This window comes from Chanos chanos, chromosome 1 (assembly GCF_902362185.1).
Source record: "Chanos chanos chromosome 1, fChaCha1.1, whole genome shotgun sequence".
In the NCBI taxonomy this organism is placed as follows: Eukaryota; Metazoa; Chordata; class Actinopteri; order Gonorynchiformes; family Chanidae; genus Chanos; species Chanos chanos.
Window position 1 is genome coordinate 11,013,855 of NC_044495.1, and position 24,154 is coordinate 11,038,008.

The following is a 24,154-nucleotide window of genomic DNA, read 5'->3' on the forward strand; positions in this document are numbered from 1 at the left end:
ATACACAGACAGCTCCCCCTTCTCATCTGCAATGCTGGTCAGATCAGGAGGCCTTCATTGTATATTTTACCTTCAGGTTGTTTTGATCTCACAGAAGACAAGGAGCAGCTTTTTTTTCCCTTCGTACCCCCCCTCCTCGTTTCTAACACCCCCCTCCTCATCACCACCCCACCCCCCCCGGCCCGTGTGTCTTTTGCGTGCTTTGTCTTTGAACAATGCTCTGTTTGAACAGTGAGCCTGCGACTCCGGAAACAGGCGCTGCTCGACGGATCGACTTTTATCACCTGCGTTTCCCAGTGATGCTATTAGCGCTTATGTTTCATTAAAAACGGGGGATGCAGCCAACAGACAGGCATGCTGCCGCAGAGACAGACAAGCGAGACTTCAAACAAAATCAGCCACAAGACGGGCATAGCGCACAGACAGCCTTCAATTGGGGTGACTTGACAAGGCAGGCCTGGATGAAGCAGGAAAGTGCCTGTGTGTACCTGTGAGCTGTTAAATCATTAATTAGGGGAGTGCTAAACACCCCCCACCTCCATCCTTGCTACAGGAATAGCTGCTGCCACTAATCCATTGACTTGACTGCTTGTGGACCCACAAATCAGAAGAATCAAAACTGACTGTGGTCATCAGGTACAAACGGCATTTGAAAAGGTAATCCGATAAGGGAAATGATCAAATCAATTCATATCCATTAATAAATCTCAGTAAACAAAACTGCTTTCAAAGCCAGGATCAGCTTGTTGCCTTTTATTTCAATAAAATGAAATCACCCAGATGTGAAAAAAGGGGAGGATGTAAAAGCTGTCCAGAGGCTATAGTGCATGCATTCATGTGTGTGTGTGTGTGTGTGTGTGTGTGTGTGTGTGTGTGTGTGTACGTAAGTGTGTGGTCCAACACACAAGCAGAAAGTGACTTGCAGGACTTGCGCTACAGAAGGCAGCGGCTGTGAACTCTGACTCTGGCAGTGGTAGTGGAGGCACCAGCCTCAGTACTCCTGGTCCAGAAGGCGATAGCTGTGCTCACGGCAGGCCCCCCCGCCCCCTCCCTACAGCAGTCTTGGCATGGTGTGGTGGTGCCAATGGCGTGGTGCTCGCGCTGGAGTTCTTGGCTGCGGAGAGCGGAGCGTGCCCTCTGTCACTCATGGGGAGCGGCCCTGTCCAACTGTCACTTCCTGACAGCCTGATAATCAATCTCTTTATTAACTGCTCTGCTGCAGACGGGCTGCCCGGTAGGGAGGGTCGGGCAGCTTGCGTGGTACGCTGCAGCAGCATCTCGCCCGGGTGGAGCTCGGCTCGGGCGGAGGGGGATTGGCTCCGTGGGAGCGTGCCACTTCCAGGCGGGGTCCATCTCCGCCACGCCGACAAAAATCACACGGGTGGTTCGGAGGCCTCCCAGTCCCGGTGTTAATTTATGAGGAGAAAGGCGCATCGCTAATGCTGTCCGCGTGCCAGCCCTCCACCCGCCAGATTCCTCACCATGCTTTCGCTTTCTTTTTTTTTTTTTTCCTCCCTGCTTCACTCTCTCTCTCTCTCTCTTTCTTTCTTTCTTACTCAAATTCCACATGGTCACGAGTTGAATCCATGTGTGTGTTCCTTTACCCTCCCGTAAAGTATAAATGTTCATTCTCTTGATAACGAAGAGGTAAAAGGGATGTCAAAGAATAAATAAATATATAAGTATAAATATATATATATATATATATATATATATATATATATATAAATATATAAATTAATAAATGAAAAATGAGATGGCACAGAAAGATAAGGCTGACTCATATTAAATATGCATACTATTGTTCCTTACTTTCTGTTTTTCATAGGAGGAATTTCTGATGGAAACCCAGAAGACACTACTGCGTAGGATCTCAGATCTCTGCATGGAGAACGTCACGGTGACTGAAGAGACAGATCTGCGGCCTACTCCTCCAAGCCCCCCCTCCTCAACCCCCCCCACCCCACGTCTCCACCCAAATAGCTGACTAGCAGATATATAAGAATAATAATTCTATTGCAAATAATGATAACCATAAAACTCCAAATCCCTGTAATAAAGCCGAGGCCTCTCTCCCTAATGAAACACCGGCCTCCCTGCTGTTTTCAGTCTAATGTTCCCGCCGAGGCTTTCGCCACTTTCCATAAAGTAATTTTGCAAGCCCACTCGAAACGTGAATCACCTAGAAATGAAGAGAACTGTTCAACGCCTCTTTTTTTTTTTTTTTTTCTCTTCTCGTCGTCTCTTTCGACTGGTGTCTCCGACAGAGACTAAATCTCTGTTGATTTGGTGGTGTGCGGTAAATCCTGTTTTGCTTGTGTTCCATCTTCACTGATGTTCACACTCATGTAGGGGCCACTCCCCTGTCTGCTCCTGACTGTGTGCACTAATGTAGCGGAACATCATCTAGATGACAAAATGACATCTCCAGCTTTCCTCAGTCTTTCACTCTGATTTCATTTACAGGCAGGATTGAAAGAATTGCAAAAAAAAAAAAAAAAAGTCAACAGAAAAAAATGTATAAATATCTTAAAAGGCAATTATTTACATGTTTTCACTTGTTTTGCCTTAAACTATACTCTGAAACTGTGTATAACAATTGAATGTTTCTTCTAGAAAAGTAGAGGAAGCAACAAAAATGCTCCCTTTGAATATTACTTTTCGCTAACCAGTGCACACACTACCTCAGGCACGGTGTGAGACAGTGCCCTCAATACATGAGGGGTTGATGAGAGCAGAGACATTTCAAATTCCATATGGGCAAACATATCACTGTCAGATGTCAGTACTGGTTTTGATTTCACCCGCTGGTTATGACACAGTCTGCACATGTTGAAGACTATTACATACCTAATAAACATTGAATTCTGCAGAAAAAAAGAGATATTTAGATATGAAATATTAATGATCAAATTATCACATGTACATCCCTGATACAGTCTGAATTTTGCAGTTATTTAGTAATAATGTTCTCAGTAAAAATGATTTAATGATGCACGTAATATATTGTATGGAAATATTTAATGATTTATGTATTGGGTAGGTGACATTTCAAAGTGATTTTGACAGTTTGCAGCTGTTTAGGAACAAGCTGTTATCTGCTGCAAAATAAACCCTGGAGAGAAAACTATACACAAACTTTTGTTCTTTTTTCAGTTCCAGCTCACAGTGCATACACTGGAAAGGAAAATCAGCACTTGAAGTTTTGAATGCTTTTTTTTTTTCCAAGAGAATTTCAAATTACTTAAACATGTCTTGATTGACAGCTCAGGGCAGAGAGCTGTATTTAGCATGGGACGATCTTTCCCCCTCGTCTGGTGTGATTTGGGTTTCATGCAGGATTGGCCCCCCTGGTGGCTGCCCCCTTCTCCCTCTCGGCACGGGGCAGGGGCAGATTGACAGAGCAGCATGGGGGCAGCCTCTGCTGTGCCAACCCCCCCCCCCCCCCCCCCCCCCACACCGTACCTGATGTTTTAACAAAGGCTTCCATCTCCTCTTGCTGCCGCCATCACGTGCGCTGGAGCCCACCCCAGCTAGCTTCCACAAGCCTCCGCCCGCTTGGGCTCTGGAACCAGCCCACTATGAAGCCCGAGCGCTGGGATACGGTGAACAGATGCACGGACAGTGGGAGCGATGCTGTCTGTGGCTGAATGTGGCAGAGAATATAAAATGTTATTTACTATAGATTCAAGGGGATAAAAGTGTGGTTGTGCTTTAAAAAAATGCCTAGGAGCCACTGACAGAAATGATGTTGTGAGACTGCCTGGCATGCATCTTTTTTTTTTTTTTAGTGAAGTTGAAGGGATAAGCATCCAGAGTTCTGCTGACGAGCTGTGATGTTGAGCGGAGGTCAGTGGAGATTTATAATTTATCTTAGTTTGACATCAGGGTAAGCAATTAGGAAGGACAGTTGAAACCATTAATAATGAGCAATGTTCTAAATGACCCCCCCCCCCTTCCACACCATCATCAATCATAAGAAAATTTCCCTGACTTTCAGAACGGACGGAACACGAGAGAGCTACGCACGTTTGTGTGATGCACATTTCTTGGAGGTGTTCCCCCGTTTTGATAAATTTCCGGCGCTGGTTCCCAGCATCCCCGCTGTATGTGTGGCTGCCTCTCCTTCTTTCCCCTGTCAACACGATCCCGCATACAATCAGTCGTGAAGCGTAGGCTTGGTTGGTGCCATTCCGCTTCACACTGCGTCCTCTGGACTCGCGCGCTCCCTCTGCGCTTGTCGTCTGCTCCTGATACTCGTTCAGCAAGCAGGGCAATCATCCAATTCTATTACCTTCCCATCTCTGGCCCTCTAAATAATCCTTCCATTCTTATCATGACGGTGTTAATGAAGAAATGGCAGAGGAAAAATAAAAGAGCTCTCTCCCTCTCCCTCAGTTCATCCTGACTAAGTGGGGAGAGCATTTGAAGGCTTTGCTGAGGTAGGTACGTCAAATGTGGATCTTCCAAAAAAAAAAACATATCCAGAAACATATTCAGTTATTGTGTCTTGTGTCTTGTATTGTGTCTACATTAGCTTTTTGGATATTTTGACATTTGATGTGATAAGGTGGTTATAGCAATGCAAGAGAAGTTTTGGTTACCATTGCCTTGGTCAAGTTTTCTCATCTGCAACTTTTTTAAAAGGGAAGGGTAGGGAGTTTGACAGACCCGATGGAAGCGCGCACACACACACACACACCCCTCCCCTCTCTCTCTCTCTCTCTCACACACACACACACAGAAATGCTGAGCAAATGCATATAAACAAGATCAATATTTCTCATTTGTTCTGAAAATCATTGCAGGACTAACCATTTGTTAAAAAGAGAGAAAACAGCACTTTTTATTCTAAAACAAAATAATGAATAAAAAAAAAAAACCTTCACATTGTTTTGATACAAAGACAGTTATCGCTCCAGACATACTCTGCCCTTTAATCAATGAAAGCATTTACAGGCCCAAAGAACAATTGGAGCCAATGATAAATATTGGCAGAAAAGAAAAATGTGTCATCTTTGCCGATTGAGGAGGGAGACATAATGATATTCACAGGGAGACCCCCTGCTGAGACACAAGACAAACTGTTCCTAGGCAACAAAACACATTTTCCTCATAAATAGGAGTGTGGTTTGGGGGAAAATATTCTCTAGCCAAAAAATGACCTCAGGCCTGTACCGTGTATGCTTTATGTAGGAGGAAGACGTCTCTTCGAAAATACCAGCCTGTCTTGATCACTTTGTATCCTGTACATTTTATTTATTTATTCATTTTTTTCCCTCCTAGAACTAATTTGTTGCCAGATAGACAAAAGATACAGCATCACTGTGTTTTAGTGATGAGCAACTGACGTGATAAAATGCCATAAGAAAATACCATGCATGGTAGAAATACTGTTTGACTCTTCTCTTTTTGGCGTATTGTTCTTTGGGACGCAACCAAGTGAATCTGTGATGAATTTCTCTTCATTGCTTTGGTAAGGCTGCCATCTAGTGTTCTGTGCATGTTCCTGATTTGGCGCATTTGCGAAATACAATATTTCAGCGGTCACTTGACCACAGAATAACACTCTGCATCCTCACTCCATGTCATTTTGAAAATGAAAATCATTTGTGAAGTAAATTTCACTATATGACTCCTGTGTCAGGAACATAACAATGTAATAACATTAGGGATGTGATGACACGGCACTGTAATTAGCAGCAAGTGTAAACAACATAAATGTTTTATTCACTTCATTTAGTCTCAACATAAACATTGCAGTAAGTGTAACTCTTGTTCAAATTTCAAAAGAGAATCTCTTTCATGAGTTCAGTGACAAATCTTCTCTTGCCTTAAACGTGGAAAAGGTCACTCACACATTCTCTTTTGATATTGGACATAAAATGTATTGCCCTCTAGTGGAAAAAATATTGATTGCATCCAGGTTTTCTTAATTGTTTCAGTGACAAGAGGAGCATCAACATGAGACTGACAGCTGAAAGCATTAGAGGAAGTGTGGAAAGATTCAGGTATTACCATAAATGTCTGTAAAATGTACAGTTGGGAGTGGGAGTATATCCCACCAAAAACAATGATTCTTGAAAATAAACTGATAAAATTGTTTCCAGACAATCCAGACTACCAAAGAATGTAGACATGACTTATGTTTTTTTTTTCTCCTCTGTAATTAATTATGCATATTTTGGGTTGTCTGTGGAAACACTAGTGAGTGAGTCAATTATGTGCCATTTGTAATATTTATCTTTTGAAAGCACAGGACAAATCAACGTAATTATGACATGACATGTCTACTTTTGTAGTCACAAAGCACTCTCAACTGCATTACACAAATCAACTCCTTAATTAGCAGCTAGAGTCGACCAAGCTTTTATTCTGTTTCTGATGCTTTTAAATGCATAAGTAAACAAACAAAAATTAGGAGATGAGCAAGTTCGTATTTACTTCTAATTAGCTGTATCAGACATAAAATATCCTGAAATTAAATGAAAAATCAGCAAATGAGCTAACTCTTAATTCTTCAGCGGTGAGGTTGACTGAGACGTAACTACACTTTTCCATTATTAACCAGTAACATGCAGCTAGGGCAGAAAAGGACTATTAAGTAGCAATATATCTGTGTTATTTTTAGCATAGGTCATGTACTGAACAACACAAAGAACTCAGCTTCACTGAGGGATTTGAAACTTACTTCCATTCTCCTTAGTCCTCCATTCAAAAGCAACCAGTAAGTTCTTTGGTTGGGTTTCTGACCTCTGTACCACTTTTAGAATGAAAATCTAATAACAGCATGTTGGAGATTTAGCATTTAATGATAATTATTATTCAGTTTTAACAATTCAAAGGGGCTTTGAGTTGACAGAACACTCTCTAAATGTTAAGCTTGCAATAAATGTAGATTTCACATGTGAATAATGGGGATGTCTGTGTTTCACTCGAATTGTGGACTGCTTTTGAAGAGAAATTCAGCCTAAAACACAAAAAAAGATCTTATCTTATCTTCATGATGAAATAACAAATCAACAGAAATTAAAGATACAATTTAAGCTCTGTGCAAAAGTTTGGCAACCCCAGTTACTCCAGCGTAGGATTTAGTGACATTTTAAATGAACTGAAGCTAACCCATTACCCATTATTGTGTTCATTTCTTTTATTGTTTTGAATTTATTTCTGTAAAAAACAGTAAATGGCAAGTACTTTCCATCACATCTTACACCGAAAGATGTTACGTTAACTTTGCACAAAGTAGATGTCAACTGATCATTGGAAAGTTTAAGTGAAACATACATTTTGGCCAGGGAAGCCAAAATGTTTGCAATCAAACATAAATTTTGCTCCGTAGAACATCATACCTCGATCATGAATGTTATGACAACTATCAACGATGGTGGAACATACCAGAAAGTCCACGGGGTCATCGGGGCGTATTCTGCAGCACTCGATGAGCCCCTGAGCGAGGACAGGCATGACACTGGTCATCAGATACTCCCTAATAAGCACTGACTGGGCCTCCAGCAACTCCTTCTCCAGGGATTTCACCTCCTCCAAACGCTGGCTCTGAGAAAACAACAGCACTCACAAAAATCTCAGAATGCATTCTATGGAATAGGGAGCAATTTTGAAACTGCATGAATACAAACAATTTGGAGAGGTTTCTTTATTATTAATTTATTGATTTTGTCAGAAACTCTGAATAGGGAGAAAGGTCAAAACTAAACTAAAAACAAAAATGGGGAAAATCAGTTCGACATGTAATACTGTGTTAAGCACCAAATACTTAATCAGCCCCCTACGGAATTAGCAGTTTATTATCACTATGTCACAAAAAGCTGAACACCTATTACAAAATACAGGACAGGCTAACTCTCTGTACTCTGTACACCAGCTGACTGGTCTCTGGCCTGGTTAAGAATGAGATACACAGTTGATCACCTGTGCAGGTTTGGAGGAGCTAAGGTCAAATAAGGGTTGACTCTGTGCTGTTCTCACCCACTGTTCCCAGCGAGCCGCTCTCTGTTCAGCCTCCATGGCCTCCTTGTGTTCAGCCTCTGCCTTTTCTGCAGCCTGTAGCCTCAGTCTACAGTCTGCTTGCCTGCGCTCCTCTGCTTCCAGCTCTTCTGTGCTTGGACCGTAATTCCTGGGTTTGCCCACAATTTGGATGACTTTCTCAGTAACAAGCAGGTACTCTGCATCATCACTGCTGGTGATTTCTGAAGAGAATGAACATACAAACAAACAAATAAACAAGGATCCATCAGTGTGGAATGCGAAAGGGTTGGTAGGTGTTATTTCACGTCTAGTTAAATTTCCCGCTTTAACGCATTCTGTCAAAGTGAGTCTTGATTGACGTTTCTGGCTTTACCGATATGCTCAGGGTGAATTTCCAGTTCGTCAAAGAAGTTCAGCACAGTCTCATCCTCCACGTTGCTCGCTCGGAAGCGATTGAGGCGACGGAGGAACCGTTCCTGTGAGTAGGATGTTCCCTCCACCAGACTCTCAGGGAGATTCAGCACACGCTCCTTCAAGAGTTCATTGGATGCATCCAGAGAGATAACAAACTCTGTAAGAGAGAGAGCAAACACCATAAGAACAAAGCTTAGGATTTATCATGATAATCAACAGGTGTCTGAGGCCCACGTCAGATATATCATATCCCAAGTTATCAGCAGAACTGCTGCGGTGATATTATGATTTTGATTCAGTCATGTCACTGACTCACCTGGGATGATTTTCTTGCTGTCTGGGTCACTATCATCGCCATCCTCTTCAGCTAAACAGCACACGTACAAAAAAAAGGAAAAAAAAAACTCACTGTCAAAATCAGAATCACAAGAATTCATTCTTCTGTTTCCCACTGTAAAAGAAACAAACCTTAATAAATCTTACCGTAAAATAAGTCTTTGGCTTGTTCATAAGTTTTTGGAAATCCATCCAGAATGTAGCCCTGGTTGCTACAGGGTTTGGACATCAGTTTGTCTCTTATGATGCGGGTAACATACAGGTCTTCCAGTTGACCTTTATAGTCACATACACACACACACACACACAAACAGAGACAGAGAGAGTGAGAGTGAGAGAGAGAGAGAGAGAGAGAGAGAGAGAGAGAGAGAGAGAAAGAGAAAGAAATACAGTGTTTTCTTCTGCAATTTTGAAATGTTTCTTTAAGCTAGGTACATCAATACCTCCATTTTGCTCCATATTCTCCTTCAGGGTCTCCAAGAATTCCTGGGCTCCACTGAAGTCTTCGCCACCTTTTTCCCCTCCCCCCATGCGGACCACTGACTCCTACATGGAACATTTTTCATTTCAGCACAGATACAACATGTTTTTATCAGTTTGCGTAGCTAATACTTAACCAGACTTAACAGGTGAAATTCTTACAGAAATAAGCGTAGCATAGAGTACTTCAGTTGTAAACCAACTGTCAGAATATGACATGTCATAAATGTCATAACGTAACACCATCCTGACACAACACGTGTGAAGTGAAATGCATTTCCATGAGCTATTAATAATATATTCTGAAAAGACTTGCTATCAATTATATAATAATTGTCTATAAATTACCATGTCATTAAAACATTTGCATTTATGAAGTTTTCAAGAGGCTTCATTATCATTATGTCTATATTTTTGTTGTTATAAATTCTTTTAAATTATGTCTAAAAATGGGTAAAGATCTTGTACAAACACATGTAATTTTAACAATAACAAGTGTTTTTCCTATATTTCTACAGACCAAAACATCCAGATTAGTTAATGATCATAAAGTTTATTAATGCTGCCAAGTTACTGGCAGTTACCAGGGAGTTGGTTTTAATACACACGCTGACAAACCCAGATAAGAGTGTCACATCAAACAAACATCTGAGTTTACTGGGGTCTGTCCATCAAAGCTGTTAAGAAGTGAATAAAGACCTGTAAATGAATTATGTTGAGGTGAACTGACACTGACCAGGTGATCAAGAGTCTCAGTAATGGTCTCTTTGAGTTTGACATGATGCAGTCTGTAGTGCTTGCACAGTTTATCTGCAATGGTGCTTTTCCCCACCGCTGGAGGTCCATGGATAAAGATGCGAATGGGCTACAAGAATAAAGTACAACCACAGGACACCAAATCACACTTCTCTAGAAGACACGTGAAAAACTAGGATCCAGTGTCGTTAGGTTCAATCTTTCTCAGACAGGTCTGTGATTATTATACAATGTATGTGCTCTTGATTACCAGCAGTCCCCTGGTGTGCCTGAATTCTTCAACAACTTGTTGAATGTTTTCAACAATGCCAGTTTCAGAGACCCAGTGGATATTGAAATTATCTTTGAGAAAGGCTGCCTCAAATCGAAGGTTGACGAACAGAGAATCAATGTCTGTTTGCTGACAACGGATCAAATAAAAAAAAAAAAAATCATTTGCAAAGCTATAACTTTTTTTTTTCTTCCACATAATCATCATGTAGAAAAAAGGACTTGTGACTACACAGGGGATCCTAGTTTAATTAGATATTTCCTTACAAGATCTGTAGTATTTCATGAAAATATTTTTTCTATACAACGCACTGTCAGTTCTTGAGTCAGAAAGGTATCCTCTTTTGAGACATTCTGTGTCTTTCCAGGTCCAAGTGCTACTGCTATAGCCTGGTGAAACAGAAAATATTTGAATAAGAGTGTTCGTAAACAACAACAACAATACTACTACTACTACTACTACTACTAATTCAGAAAAGCAAACCTACCCAGATTATATCTTCAAGGGTATTCTTAGAATCATCCGTGGCTAATAAGTAGTGCAGATTTGGCTTCTGGTCAATTACATTTTGGACAACTCTAATAAAATAAGGCAAAACAAATCAAAACATGTTTATGCTTGCTGGAGTCATTGATTAGATTATAATTAATGAATAAGCATGAGCGTATATGCAGACCCTGCCAGATCATTGATGTGAATGGTGGGAATTATGTTAGCGCCGTCTCCAAAGACAGGGAGTCTGGGAACCATTCCCGACCATGCTGTCTGTGGAAGTGAATAAATATAATTCAAATATTTAAATGTCAATTCACAAAACATAGTAAGAAACAGGTACGCTCATTAGCACACTTTCATGACTTACTTTGAAAAAATAGTGAAAGACATGTTCACCCATTCCATATTGTAGCCCTGAGGCAACAACATATGTTGAGAACTGAGAGGTTTTCTGTAGGGAAATAATAACAGTAATACAACTACTACTACTAGTACTACTACCAAGAAAATAATAATAAATAATCTTGCTGAATTACTATTCACAATTATTGCTTAGGGTGATGAATAAAAATGTATCATATTAACACTGTATTGAATTAAGAAATGAAATAAAGACCCACAGTTTTGCCCAATTTAACGACGAGTTTTTCTAAACTGATGTGATCTTTGAAGTTGGGGTGTGGTCTCCGTCTTCTGTAGTTTTCCTCTGTCAAAGGAATCATCGGATCATCCTGCAGCAGAGGTTCAAGAGACACTGTTTAGATGAAACATTGGGGACACTAATAAAAATGATTTCGTGTGTTACACAGGAGTTGTGCATGTTCAGCCCTTACTGGATCAGATGGTTTACTCATCGCCCATGTCATAATCGTTGATATAAGTATAAACATCTTTGGACTGGGAAAGCTGTTCAATTTGTCATGAAGGGCTGTCAATGAGATATCATTCATATCATTAATATCACTCATATCATCTTTTATAATGTATCAAGTTAAATATAAGTGTTTGATGAATATATTAAGTACCTGTGACTGCCCATGTGGCCTCTTCTATCTGATCAGCACACTCAGTTATATTGTAAATGATGACATCACACTCGATCAAGTGTTGCAAAAGTTCTTCACGTTTTAAGTGCTGTGTGAACAACAGCAATTGCAATAATAACAAGAGTAACAACGAAAGTCAGAAACACTAAAAATTCAGACTTCTTTCTTTTCAAGTATCAAGAATGCTATGCAAGAACTGCATATTTCATCCCTAACCCTAACCCTGACACTAAGCGAATCTGGAGGAACACTTATGTTCAAACATGTGTAAAGCTAAATCAGACAGCTGGCCGTCTGTCAGCTCTCCGGTGTTACTTACTCTGTACTCCTCCGTGGTAAAACTGGACTTTTCCCCTGTTTTGTCTGCTAAAGTTCCAACAATTTGAAAGGTTCCTTTGACTTTTGCTGGCTCATCATGCGGGGACAGCTTGTTTTCTTCTTCTTCCATCTCAAGTTCAGTATCATCAGACAGAGACGCTCCAACAACACAGGAGTGCAAGAACTATAAATAAGTCATTATTTTTAACTTTAAAGCAAAATGTAATCGACTTTTATTGTTAGCTATTAAGTTGTTATCGAGAAAGCCAAACCTTGTGGCTGTGCTTTGAGGTTACTGCTACTTTGAAGTAACTTATACAACTCTCTATATAAAATGTATCTCACCTTTGCAACATACTTCGACGCATATGTGTCAACATTATTGACAAAAACACGCTTATTTAGGTAACGAAACGTTTCCACTTTCTCATCCGCCATCCTGTTGATGGTTTCCTGTTGCTATGCAACCGACGCTTTCATGCGATTTATGGCTGCAACAAATTTGCGCAAACAGAGGCTCAGACAACATTTTTGTTTCATTAGTGAAAAACTACATGGATTTTAATTGTGTTTGGCAGAGAATAAATGACACATTTATGCTCTTTCGCAAACAATCAATAAACAACAAAAAGACGAAAACAACCGTTACAAGTTGGTCAGGCACAATAATCACTTAACGTATCTTCCATTAAAAAATCACGAGAATGCAACAGATTCATTTATTTTTATTACATATGTGACCGGGTTGGGCTACAGTGGTTTTGGTTAATAGGTGCGCAACATCCTCCTGGTAGAACAAAGGTGCGCTCCAAATTGTTTGGCGCGCTAATGGTTGCCCGTCGCTGGTAGGACAGAGAACTGGTAGGCTTGAATTTTAGCCCTAACCTTATATAATTCCAGCACGCATTGTTCTACATGTACCCTGTTTTAAGTATTTCAGTGGTTACAGCGATCACTCTGAGTGGCAGAATCTGAAATAGTTTAGTAAAAGTTCTCCACGCGTGGCACTGGTATATAGAATGTACGGGGGGGTGCTTGATTGGTAATGTCCTTATCACCCTTGGTTATTGTTTGCTGTGTTTTTACTTTTTGCCTTGTAACTTTTCTTTGTCTTCAAAGCAGCTCTCGCCATGTTATAATACCAAATACAAATTTATTACACATAACAGTGATTCATGTAATCAAGTAAGCAATTCAGATACATAAAACTTTGGGAAAAATGAAACAAACATAATTCTCTCTCCCTCTCTCTCAAGCTCACGCACGCACACGCACACACACACACACACACACACACACACACACACACACTTCAGTGCTTTGAACAAATCAACCTACAATTAGGTCTTTGATCTGGGTTCACATTAAAGGTTTAAATAGACTCAGATTTATTAATTAATATATTTAGGAGAGACAACAGCTTTGGCTCAAAGACAAGACAAAATCATTCTGCCTGAACAGAAAAGTTATCAAACTGAGCTAGTTCAAATGACCGTGTGCCTATGGCAGTCCATCCATTCTTGGGCACCAAATCTACAGAGAGCTTCCACAGGGGGAATCCATTGAGCTCTCCAGAGGCATGGTCCCCCTAAAAAGAAACAATCAATAACCAAAAGAAATGTAACTCAACGAGAAGCAAAAAGCATTTACATTCACACATACAAAAAAAAAAAAAGAAAGACTGAATGTTCTGATGAATGGTGTGGGACGAACCTGAATTGACAGAGATAGTGTATACCAAACGTGGGCTTTTGTTCCAGATGATCCCTTAGCCAGCACAGTTTGCCCACCTTTTAGAGCAAAACCACCAGTCAGCATATACATTTCAATTCAGAACAAAAGCATTCAGTTTTGGTCATGTTTAATTTATTAGTGCTAATCAAGAGCATGTTCGGAGGACTCCCTCATTTAAACACTTACTGAGATCACCCGTGACTTTGTATGAGCCATCTGCAAATACCCAGAAGAAGATTCCCTTTGCATTTCTGACAAGACCTCCACCTTTATCCACTCTGGCAGCAATGAACACTCCTCCAGTTCTCTCAGTCTCCATGAGCACATCACACATGACTGTCAGATTTTGCCTGAAAATTACAATCAGCTGAATGTCATGACTCCGTAAAACAAGCATGTAGTGTATGTCAGTATTCAAAAATAAAACTATTCTAAATTTAGGTTCATACTAATTTACTTTAAAACAGCTATTTGATGTGATATATGAAGTGGATGCCATTTTTTCTCAACCATTTGCCTGGTTTTATTTATTTGTTTATTTATTATCATCACTGCTGCTGTTTATTGATTTTCAGACTTGAAAGATTTCAAAATGAAGACTTTTTCTAAACATTGTTGATAATCTTAATCTCCTGTTGAAACTGAAACTGAATGCCACTAAAAACGTAAGTGCATTGCTTGGATGAATTTTTCTCGGTGGGCTCAGGAGGTTAGGGAGGCATTGGCATTTGAGCAATCAAAATTCAAGAGCACAGGCTGTTCTCCATGTAACACTTCAATCAAAGTAACAAAAGGGAAGAACAGGGCATTATATCACTGACGTACCACTTATAATCACCAATGACACTGATTGTCTGATCTGCATCTGCAACCCATGTGACGGGCCTCTGAGTGACCACTTGACGCAGCGTGAAAACATGAGGACCAAGGTCTGTCAGGTTAATATAGTACTCAAAAACTCCCGTTTGATCGGCAAAGTTTGGAGCCTCGGTGAAGGATGGGTTTTCTTTGTAAAGAATAAAAAGGAGAATTTAAACAAAATAATAATGGTTTAACTGATTTACTTTTTTCATTTACGATTAAAAATGTTCTGGTTCATTCCATTTACGGAGGTCATCTCATTTAAAACAATATGACATACATAAAAAATAAATCTATATATTTGGCATACTTACTGACATTAAAATCATCTTTATATTTTTTCGGGAAGGGGGCAGAGGCTGGTGGTTCTGGGTAACTCCCTTTTTGACCAGTGGTTAATGTGGTTAAAGTGTAAACTTCATCAACATCCAGGCTTAAGGTGAAGGAGCCGTTGGATATCTACGGTATTCCGAGGTTTTAGCAGAAAATTCATTGGAAATACGGTATTTTACTTCTTTGTGCTAATCGAAATTAAAACAGAATTTTGGATAATACTGAGGGAAAATATAAATATTGTAATACTGAAACTTTAGTCACAGTATATTTCCAGTTTTCTGCTCAAATAAAATGAACCAAAAAAAAAAACAAAAAGCAAAACACTGGACTAGATATATTTATATCCCCTCCACTTCATACTTACTCTTTCAGCTTTCAAATTGAATTTTAAATAATGTGACAATATGACAGAAATAGAGCAAACACTATGTCATTTTTTATGTTATCATACCTCTAAGTATAATTGTATCTGTAAGTCATTTCCATATCAAACACTTGATTGAAATAGGAGAAGCAATCATCAATTTCTCTAAGGATATGTTTTCAGACAAGAAATAGTAAATACACTGTTTACCTTGATTGGGTCCAGTTTCTGGAAGAATGATGGCTTCTTAGTTTTGAAATTGAACTTTGAATGCCACACCTGGAGCTGAGTGACTGAACCCTGTGAAGAAAAAATATTCTGTAGAAAGTGTGTGTGTGTGTTTGTGTGTGTGTGTGTGAGTATGTGTGTGTGTATGCTTAAGGGGGGTGGGTTTGGTTCTCTTTCAGTTGAGATGAAGCAATATTTGAAGACTTTAGCAGAACAACTTACAAATGATCCCTTTAAACTGAAGGTAGCATTCTGGGCAGCAACGGTAAAGGCAGGAAGTGGAGGTCTGATGCAGATGGAGTGATTATGAGTCTACAAAAGAAGAGTGTTTTCATTTTTCAAGATTCAAGTGGAACAATTTACAATTGAAATACAAAATGAAATACAAAGACTGAGATTATTGTCTGGGTCAAACATCCTGCGTCCTTTAAGTCTTAGATAAAAAAAAAAAAATAGTTGATAGGGAAGAGCTTAAATGATTAGCTTCTAGAATTAAAACACGGCTGGTTTATTACAAAACATTTAGAATTATTTAGCTAAGCTGAAATAGCAAAATAAGAACCAATAGCGTGATAGGAAAATAACTGCTATGGCTTAAAAAGAGAATTTTTACCATGGTTTCTATGACAATTGTGAGATTTCCCTTTTGGTCTGTTAAAGCAACATAACTCCCCCCATGTTTGAGGTGTCCCACAGTCTGAAGATAAGTCCATCCAGGCTCAGTGAACTGGGTTGTGTGGGCTGGAAGACATTATTTCACTCATCAGAGCAATATATGAATCTTTATTTTTTTCTGTGTTACCAGATATCATAATAATGTGTAACATTACCAGTTATCCAAATCGGTGATTCAACCACATAATTTCCACTCCATGGCTCTTGAGCAGTCATCAGCCCGTCTCGTCCAAATGGAAGATCCTGATAATAACTGGCGACCAGGTTCCAAGAAATGGTGCTGAAACAAAATTGCTGATTACACAAAATGTTGAGACTTAGTATTACAATGTACTATTTTCAATGTAATAATTTTATAGTTTAAGTAAAAGTGCTGCTATGAACCATTGTTGCACTAGTACCCCTTCACTTTAAACCCTTTCCCGTAATCCTTATCTTCACCACAATTTTACGCAAGTATGAAACAGTTTCATGAAGACATGGTGAGGAACTTGTGGGACACTTCTACTGAACTTTTTCTGAAGATAACACTTAAGTGTCTGTATGTGTGAACATACGCCGTCATCTTGCCATTGACGTAGTTCTGGTTGAGAATCCGGGCCCAGCATCCACCACCCACGTCATCATTAAAGGTACTGTAGTCCTCTGAAGACCACAACGTCTTGTTCGTCTTTAGAGCCTCTTCCACTGCGGTGGTTCCAGGGTAATGAGCCCTGGGTAAAAAGATATATAGCAATTCCAAAATCACTTTTCAGCCCAACAACAACTGTTTCGTATTGTATGAATAGATTTGTAAATCATATATGTTGGTAAATGAGTCAATATGCAGTGATCTGTCAGGGTTTGACTGTAAAGGTCCAGAGGAAGTGAATGTTCATACCCTATGACATCCACAGCATCTCTAAGTTCTTGATCTAAGAGGACATAAAATGTTATTGGCTCCCACATGTTGTCACTGGCAATGATTTTGACATTCTCCAAACCACTCTTATCCAGTGTGTATCGCAGGAGCTGACAGAGGACAAGCAAAGACAACAGTGAGAGCGACACTGAAACAGCACTCAATGCCAATTAAAAAGATTCAGGGTGTAATATCTTTAAAACTGTAAAGGGGGTGGGGGGCAGACATCAACAAAACCTCATGTACATAAGAATTAATTACGTAAAACTCTCTACTAGAAGTGGCATTTCAAATTTTCCTCTGCTGTGATGAAACCTATTATCATTTGAAAGGATATGCTAAAAACCTTGATTACAAAATGATAATGTGACCTAAAGACCTGCCAAAGGGCAAAAAAAAACCCTGACAAAATCATGTGAGTAGCACTGAGTAGATATTTACTAAGCAAATTTACTAGCACAACCAATAGCCAGTGCTAAAACTGCCAATGGGAGCAGTCACATGCATTGAGCACACAGGACACCTCTCTTTTACTTGTGATCAAACACTGACCGCTAGGGATGCAACAGTACAGTGGGCCCACGATTCGGTACGTCTCTTGTTTTTTGGACCATGGTAACGGTACGGTTTCGCTATCATTATATTTAAGAAAAAAAAAAAAACACATCACCCTTTAAATAAAGAACTCTATATTTTGCCTACAGACAAAGAAAACTTTGTCTGTAAACTCTATTTTAAATAAACAGGGTACATACTTGTATAGGCAATATTAAATGTAACAATAACATAAACAGTAACCACCGAACAGGGCTGCAAATCTTTGGCTATGAATACTCCCCCTGCTTTTGTTATTTCTTTTATGTTTTTTCTGAATTTGTTGCAAATTGTTAGAGGGCAGTAGCGAGATACTGTTGTGTTTTGGCTAACGAGTGGACTCTCCTTGCTCAAGTTCCACCAGCAATGGAGTAGCTGACAGCGGCAAAGCCATGCTTGCAGACTGTACTTTGCTTGTTTATGGTCTTCTTACAATTGTCATCGTTTTGAACGCTAAATCCAAAATTTTCCCATACAGCGGATTTGAAAGACAACGGTGCCTCTTCAAATTTGCCATTGTCACATTGGAGCTGAGAGAATATTTGATTTGAGCGTCCCCTCCCCTTGAGCTTCTCCAGCTTGTATTAGCACACAGAGTGCCGATAGGCTCCAGGGAAATTTTAATAGGCTCCAGAGATGTTCTGTGGATCTGAATGTACAACATGCGTGTAGTCGGCAGTGCAAATAGCAAATTTTGGAAATTATAGGAAAATGACAGGCATACCATTATACCCCGGTTCATGTGTGCATATTGAACCGTAGGGGGCGTACCGAATGGTTCGACAACATACCGTGTACCGTTGCATCCCTACTGATCACAGCTTTGGTTAGGATCCAGAACAAGTTGTGCGCAATTATGTGCAAGACATATATGAATAGCTGATGAATGATTATTAAAACTGCTTTCAAATTGAGCAATACTGACCTTTATATATTTGCTGTCAAAGTTCCGCTCATTCCATATCTATATTTTATTCAAAATAACAGGAAATGCTCAAAATCATGACAAGAACATATGTAAAGAAAGATGTCTAATTGGATAAAATAAGGATCAAAATGATATAGAATGATTAGACTAACCCCAACGTAATCGATGTCCAAGTCATGGTACTGTTTTGCACCAATAATCCAAGACACAACATAGGAGACGGTGATGTCTGGGAAGTCATATGGCCAGTTCTTCCCATGCCCTACCCATCCAGGGAAAGCCCATGGCAAACCTTTGGATGGCAGAACACATGAAAGAAGTAATCACTGAGCATTACTGTAAAACTCTGTTAACTCACTAATCAGACAAACCAAACATGGAGATGACATCTTTTTAATTGCACATCTAATGTCAAGGAAATATGTAAACAAAAAAAAAACACTCTTCAGCAATAAGCATGGAAATGACAAATACCTATAAGAGTGATATTTGGGTTCCTTTTCTTAGCCTCCTTCATCAGCCACCACTCATAACCCCTAAAGTAGTTCTCATCATTTTCATAATGCATATGAGAAGGCTCTGTTCCATCTGAAAACAAATAACATGTGACCTTGTGAATAATGTCTTATAATTTTATACACAAGAATGAATTAGCTCTAATTAAGAAATTCGATGATGAAAACTTGTTAAAGCTTTAATAAATGTTGTCCTTATTATCAAAAGAAAAAAAAAAGTTTCATGCTTGCCTGTGGTCTGTGCATCACCTCCAATTTCAACTTTCAGAATTTGTAAGGAGGCTCCAAAGTTTGGCTAAACATGCAAAATGAGAGATCAGCTGAAGTAATGACAGAAACTCACATGACCCTTCTGTCATAAACCCTTTCCATTCTAATGGGGTGTTAGATAAATTACACCTCACCTTGAACAGATAATCCAGTATCTGGCTACGATACGGCTCTGCATAGTTGACAAGCAGCCGGGACGTTGCCTATAATAAGAGTGAGCATATTAGGAACACTAACAGTGATCAAGAATATGGGCTACCTATGTAGTCCAAAGTTCCCAAGTTATGAACAAGGAAGTTCGTTAAAATATTAACTTACCCCTCCACCACTTAAACCACCAATACCATCAAACTTTCGTCCTAATCCAACTTTATCATCCAAAATGTAGTTTTCACCAAAACAGGGACAAATATATAAATGTATGATTGCAACAAAAGCAGAGACTATTCTACCGTTCATTTTCGCCGAACGCACGCTCAGCACAAATAACTTCCGGATGCTGGTTAGGTTTCCCCGCCTCCTTTTAGCACGTGATAAAACAACTTGTAGTAAAGGTGGATATGTATCGCTGTGCCTTTAAACTGAACTACTCGTAGCTTGTCTGAAAAAAATGTGCTGTGCATTTGTAGTAATACAGAATGAATAAGAGAGGATTTATTGAATTAACAAATGCAGTGTTGGATAAAATTAATGTTGTAAAACAGTCGGAAGAAAAAGAAGAAGAAGTAGAGGAAGTAGTCGAAGAAGGAGTACATTATCATTCTGACAATGACAATTTATCCAGTAGGTCATTTAACTGCTGACTGTAATAAAAATTGTTCAGTTTTCGAAGTCCAATCCTTTTGTTACCTAATAAAGATACAAGAAACAGCGAGAAGTGCCATTAAATTACCACTTGGTGTTATCCGAATGACATTTCATGCCTTTTCAAGCTCTTGTGGAGCCATTATTCGTATTTCATAATGACAACGCTAAAGTCAAATATTTAATTTCACGAATGTTTACTCTCCTGTAGATGGACACCAAAGATATCCTGAGAGGGGCTGCACGTGCCGTGAATGGAAAGAACCATACAACCAAATGAAACTGTAACATTTCTAATACACTTTTATATCAGACTTTGGAAATGAGTCACGATTGTATTGTCCCTCTGGGTTGTTGTAAATCTTAATTTCCTTTCATTTTATCACATCAAATTTAAATGTTGCTTTGGGGTACGGGGTCTGAGTTTTTTTTTTCCCGCTTCCATCTTGTTATACAGTACATAGCCTCTTCATATAGGAGTACACCTACAAGGCAGCAACAACGCGGCCACAGTGTGAAACGATTGTGAGAGGTTATCAGATAAAACAAGCGGTAAGAGTTGTTTTGAATTAAAAACCTAAGCACACAGTATGACATATTCAGCGGTGCTGTATCAAACTAGTCCTGCTATGTCCTTGGCACTCCCTTAGTGTTGTTTGTTATCAAGGGTTAAAGATTTTTAAAAAATGTTGTAGAGATGCTGCTATGATTTAAATGATGATGTCGGTGTGAAATAACTGTTCGTCTTTGTATGATGTTGTGGGATTGTATTTTTAGACAAAGTAGTTTTGGAACTACACTGTATATGTAAACAGAAAATTATAAATATGCTTTTTGTTATCATATCACCACTTGGGGGCAGGAGACACTAACATTTGGGAGGTATGACAAGTAAAGGTGCATTAAAAAAAAATCAGGTATGTATCTTGGATTATTCAACACTGAAAAAGCAAATGTCATTTGCTTTCATTTTAAGGGAAATGAAGTACATCCTTTTAATACACTGCACATTTTAATTTCATTTATTATATGTAGAACAACATTTGAATTTGGTGGTATGTTGGTACTTGTGGCAAAGGAGAAAGAGTTTGGGAATTGTAAAGTTCTGATTAACTTTCAGACCTGCAGAGTGTCTCTGCTTTGATGCAACCATTTAAATGGAAGTTGAATCTGCTCTCCTTTACATGAAACTGTGTAAAAGCCTTGTAGAATTTTAAGACATGAGCCTTGCACTCACAATTTACATTAATAGAAATAAACTATTTTGAAACGTCTGGGTGTTTTCATTCACTGTTCTTAAACTTTCTCATCTTTAGCAAATGAATGAAGAATGACTGATTCAGCTTGGAGTTGGATGAAAAGATTAATGATATTAATTGATGGGTTGTTGAGTAGCGAGGGTGTTGACATGACACCAGACAGAGCAAAGAGGCATCATTACAGATTAACTGACAGATCCATAACAATTCAACCTCGACTGAAGTCTCTACTCCCCTAGCCAGCACAGGCACAAATGATGAGTTTCAGTAAGCCAAAAATACATTTACAGTGCTTTAATTGTCCATGAGTCAGTTGTATTACTTTGATCTATCCAGTTTTTGGAATTCTGTTTGCATAGTGTGTCCATGGTGACATCTCATTTTCTGTTATAAAACTCTGATGATTCAGCTCTTAATTATGTCACATTAATTTACAGTGGTGCCAATGCTCAGGAGTATAACTGAATCAGTATTTTATCTGGCAAGCAAAAGCCTTAAAGTATGCATGTAGCTGAGTCTCTGTATGAGGTTCTCTTTATGTGCATAGAGTCTATTTGAAGTGGATCAATATATGAAATGCGCATCAGGTGATTAGTCAAAGGCACTGGACTCACGGCATATATCATTTTTCATACAATATGCTTCCAATGAACATGTTACCTGGCAATCTTTCAATTACTTGTCATCTGTATGAATACTGTAATTTATCACTTCGTTAAAATATATGAAATATTCCAGGCCCCCTCTAAGGAAATTTAAAATGATAAATGTAAAATAGTATTGATGAAGAGTAGTTTGTGTAGTGCGATCATTTCTGTTAAGAGCTGGTTAACGCTGTATTCAGTCAAAGTGTACAATCTAGAATGCTTCCAATATGCCTGCTTCTTGTTTAATTTGTCCACATATGAGGAGTAAAAAAAGTGGCAATTACATTTCAGCTTCATGTAAAATAGGGCCCTTGCTGCTAATATCAACCTTTCAGTGTCTCACAGAGCCTTAATATTCCTGAGCTTTAAGTGTTTTGCTCTGAGTGTGTGCCCTTTTCAAATGTTAATGGGAACAAGGTTCAGCGGTGTCAGGATATCCTTTATTCTAAAATGAGACATTTCTGTCTCATGCCATTCAAGTTAGACATTGATGAATTATACTGTAGATGGTGTGTTTGTGAACCACGTTCATTCTGATTCAAAGCTGAGCAGTTTTCATCTTGTATTGGTATGTTGTTGTTTTTTTCCTGTGCAATTGCTAGGTTTTCCTGCAGTCACTGTGAGATTCAGGGTCAAATATTTATGTGTGATCGAATGTCACAATACTCTCACATGGCTCCCGGTCCTTCACTGATTCTCTCTGTATTATTCAAGTTCTGAACTGGTAGAATGATTTAAATCATCCCAAGGAAACCAAACGCTGTATGTATTATCTCGCTTACCCACTCACTCAGATTTGTAGTTAAGTGAGAGAAAAAGTAATGGAAAGGAACATTCACCAGTATTATCAAGTGGTGATTTTAACCTGAACGATACTTCCAGCAAAGTAAATAACCTTATAAACAACCTCATATCTGTGTGAAAATAAAGCCTCTGTTAGTCTATCTGAGTCAAATTTAATTCACCTTTAGTTTGTATGTATGCTATATTTCATGTAAAAAAAAATGTGTGAATCTTGTCTATAAAATATGTAGTTAACTTGCAATAATAGTGCAGCTACAAATATTTATTCCATATTACTGACGCAAAAATCGATATGTTGTGTACTAAATTAACCATTTTGTTGACATGGTTCCTGACATACTTGTAATAGTCACCATGTGTGTCCTAGATCAGAATTTAACAGTGGAGTGACTTTTTTTCCCTTTTGGCTCACTGTCTCAAGAGCATATGGGGGAAACTGGAAAAAGTCATGGTTATAAAAACGGAGACATTTTACAGATACCTTCACAGTGGTTCCAAATTACTCTATTGACATGGGTGATACATCTCTGTCTGTGAGTAAAATGATAGAACACCACAGAACTCAAGGTGGACTCTTTCCGCAGGCTCAGTCATCATGAGCCTGCTGCAGTCTGTGTGGAAAATGAAAGAAAATACTGTGCCTTCCCCTTAGAGAGGATACCGATTCTGGCTACAGAGATTTGGGTTTAGTCATTTGGACCCTGTCAGGTCTCGCTCCTTTTATTGAACCTGCTGAGTGTGGGTTGTGACAAGAACACCTCAGAAAAAAAAAAAAAAAAAAAAGAGGCTGAACTTATAGTACTGGTATGTTCAAACACACACACACACATACACACAGAGAAGGTTGGGGGGGGGGGGAGTAGAGAGAGAGAGAGAGAAAGAGAGAGAGAGAGAGAGAGAGAGAGAGAATCTTTCATTTTGATCTGATACATTCATGGACCATGAGAACACAATGTTACAAGCTATATTGGGACATGAACAAATTATTAAATGTCACAAACAAGTAGAAAAACCAAATTTTTTGAAAATTTCACTTTGAAACCATATTTTTCATTATGGGTATGTTGTCCTGTATTCAGCCTTGAAATTGAGAGCAATGCTTCGTCCATCATACTGGGCAATGCCCGTT

General features: G+C 39.0%; 2 protein-coding genes across 3 annotated transcripts; both read right to left on the minus strand.

Annotated features, from left to right (window-relative positions):
* Nucleotides 1–6,931: 6,931 nt before the first annotated feature.
* ak7b (adenylate kinase 7b) lies at nucleotides 6,932–12,543 on the minus strand. Of its 2 annotated transcripts, none has more exons than XM_030783118.1 (18): nucleotides 12,451–12,543; nucleotides 12,107–12,289; nucleotides 11,767–11,875; nucleotides 11,575–11,669; nucleotides 11,362–11,472; nucleotides 11,109–11,192; nucleotides 10,923–11,011; nucleotides 10,734–10,824; nucleotides 10,558–10,635; nucleotides 10,226–10,375; nucleotides 9,956–10,084; nucleotides 9,183–9,285; nucleotides 8,887–9,015; nucleotides 8,720–8,770; nucleotides 8,363–8,560; nucleotides 7,990–8,210; nucleotides 7,399–7,557; nucleotides 6,932–6,970 (listed from the first exon to the last, which is right to left on the minus strand). In XM_030783118.1, exons 1-18 carry the CDS (start codon nucleotides 12,541–12,543, stop codon nucleotides 6,932–6,934), a joined length of 2,112 nt encoding a protein of 703 aa, XP_030638978.1. The 2 variants fall into 2 exon arrangements, with proteins under 2 accessions (XP_030638978.1, XP_030638984.1); XM_030783124.1 differs by having other exon boundaries at nucleotides 8,720–8,764; nucleotides 10,923–11,007; nucleotides 11,105–11,192.
* An 864-nt stretch (nucleotides 12,544–13,407) lies between these two features.
* Nucleotides 13,408–19,970, minus strand: galcb (galactosylceramidase b). Its single transcript, XM_030778725.1, has 17 exons — nucleotides 19,830–19,970; nucleotides 19,646–19,714; nucleotides 19,473–19,536; nucleotides 19,201–19,314; nucleotides 18,879–19,018; nucleotides 18,724–18,762; nucleotides 17,184–17,314; nucleotides 16,861–17,016; nucleotides 16,459–16,583; nucleotides 16,242–16,369; nucleotides 15,851–15,940; nucleotides 15,611–15,700; nucleotides 15,015–15,159; nucleotides 14,665–14,845; nucleotides 14,026–14,189; nucleotides 13,819–13,895; nucleotides 13,408–13,693 (listed from the first exon to the last, which is right to left on the minus strand). Exons 1-17 carry the CDS (start codon nucleotides 19,968–19,970, stop codon nucleotides 13,550–13,552), a joined length of 1,998 nt encoding a protein of 665 aa, XP_030634585.1. The 3' UTR covers nucleotides 13,408–13,549.
* Nucleotides 19,971–24,154: the final 4,184 nt, after the last annotated feature.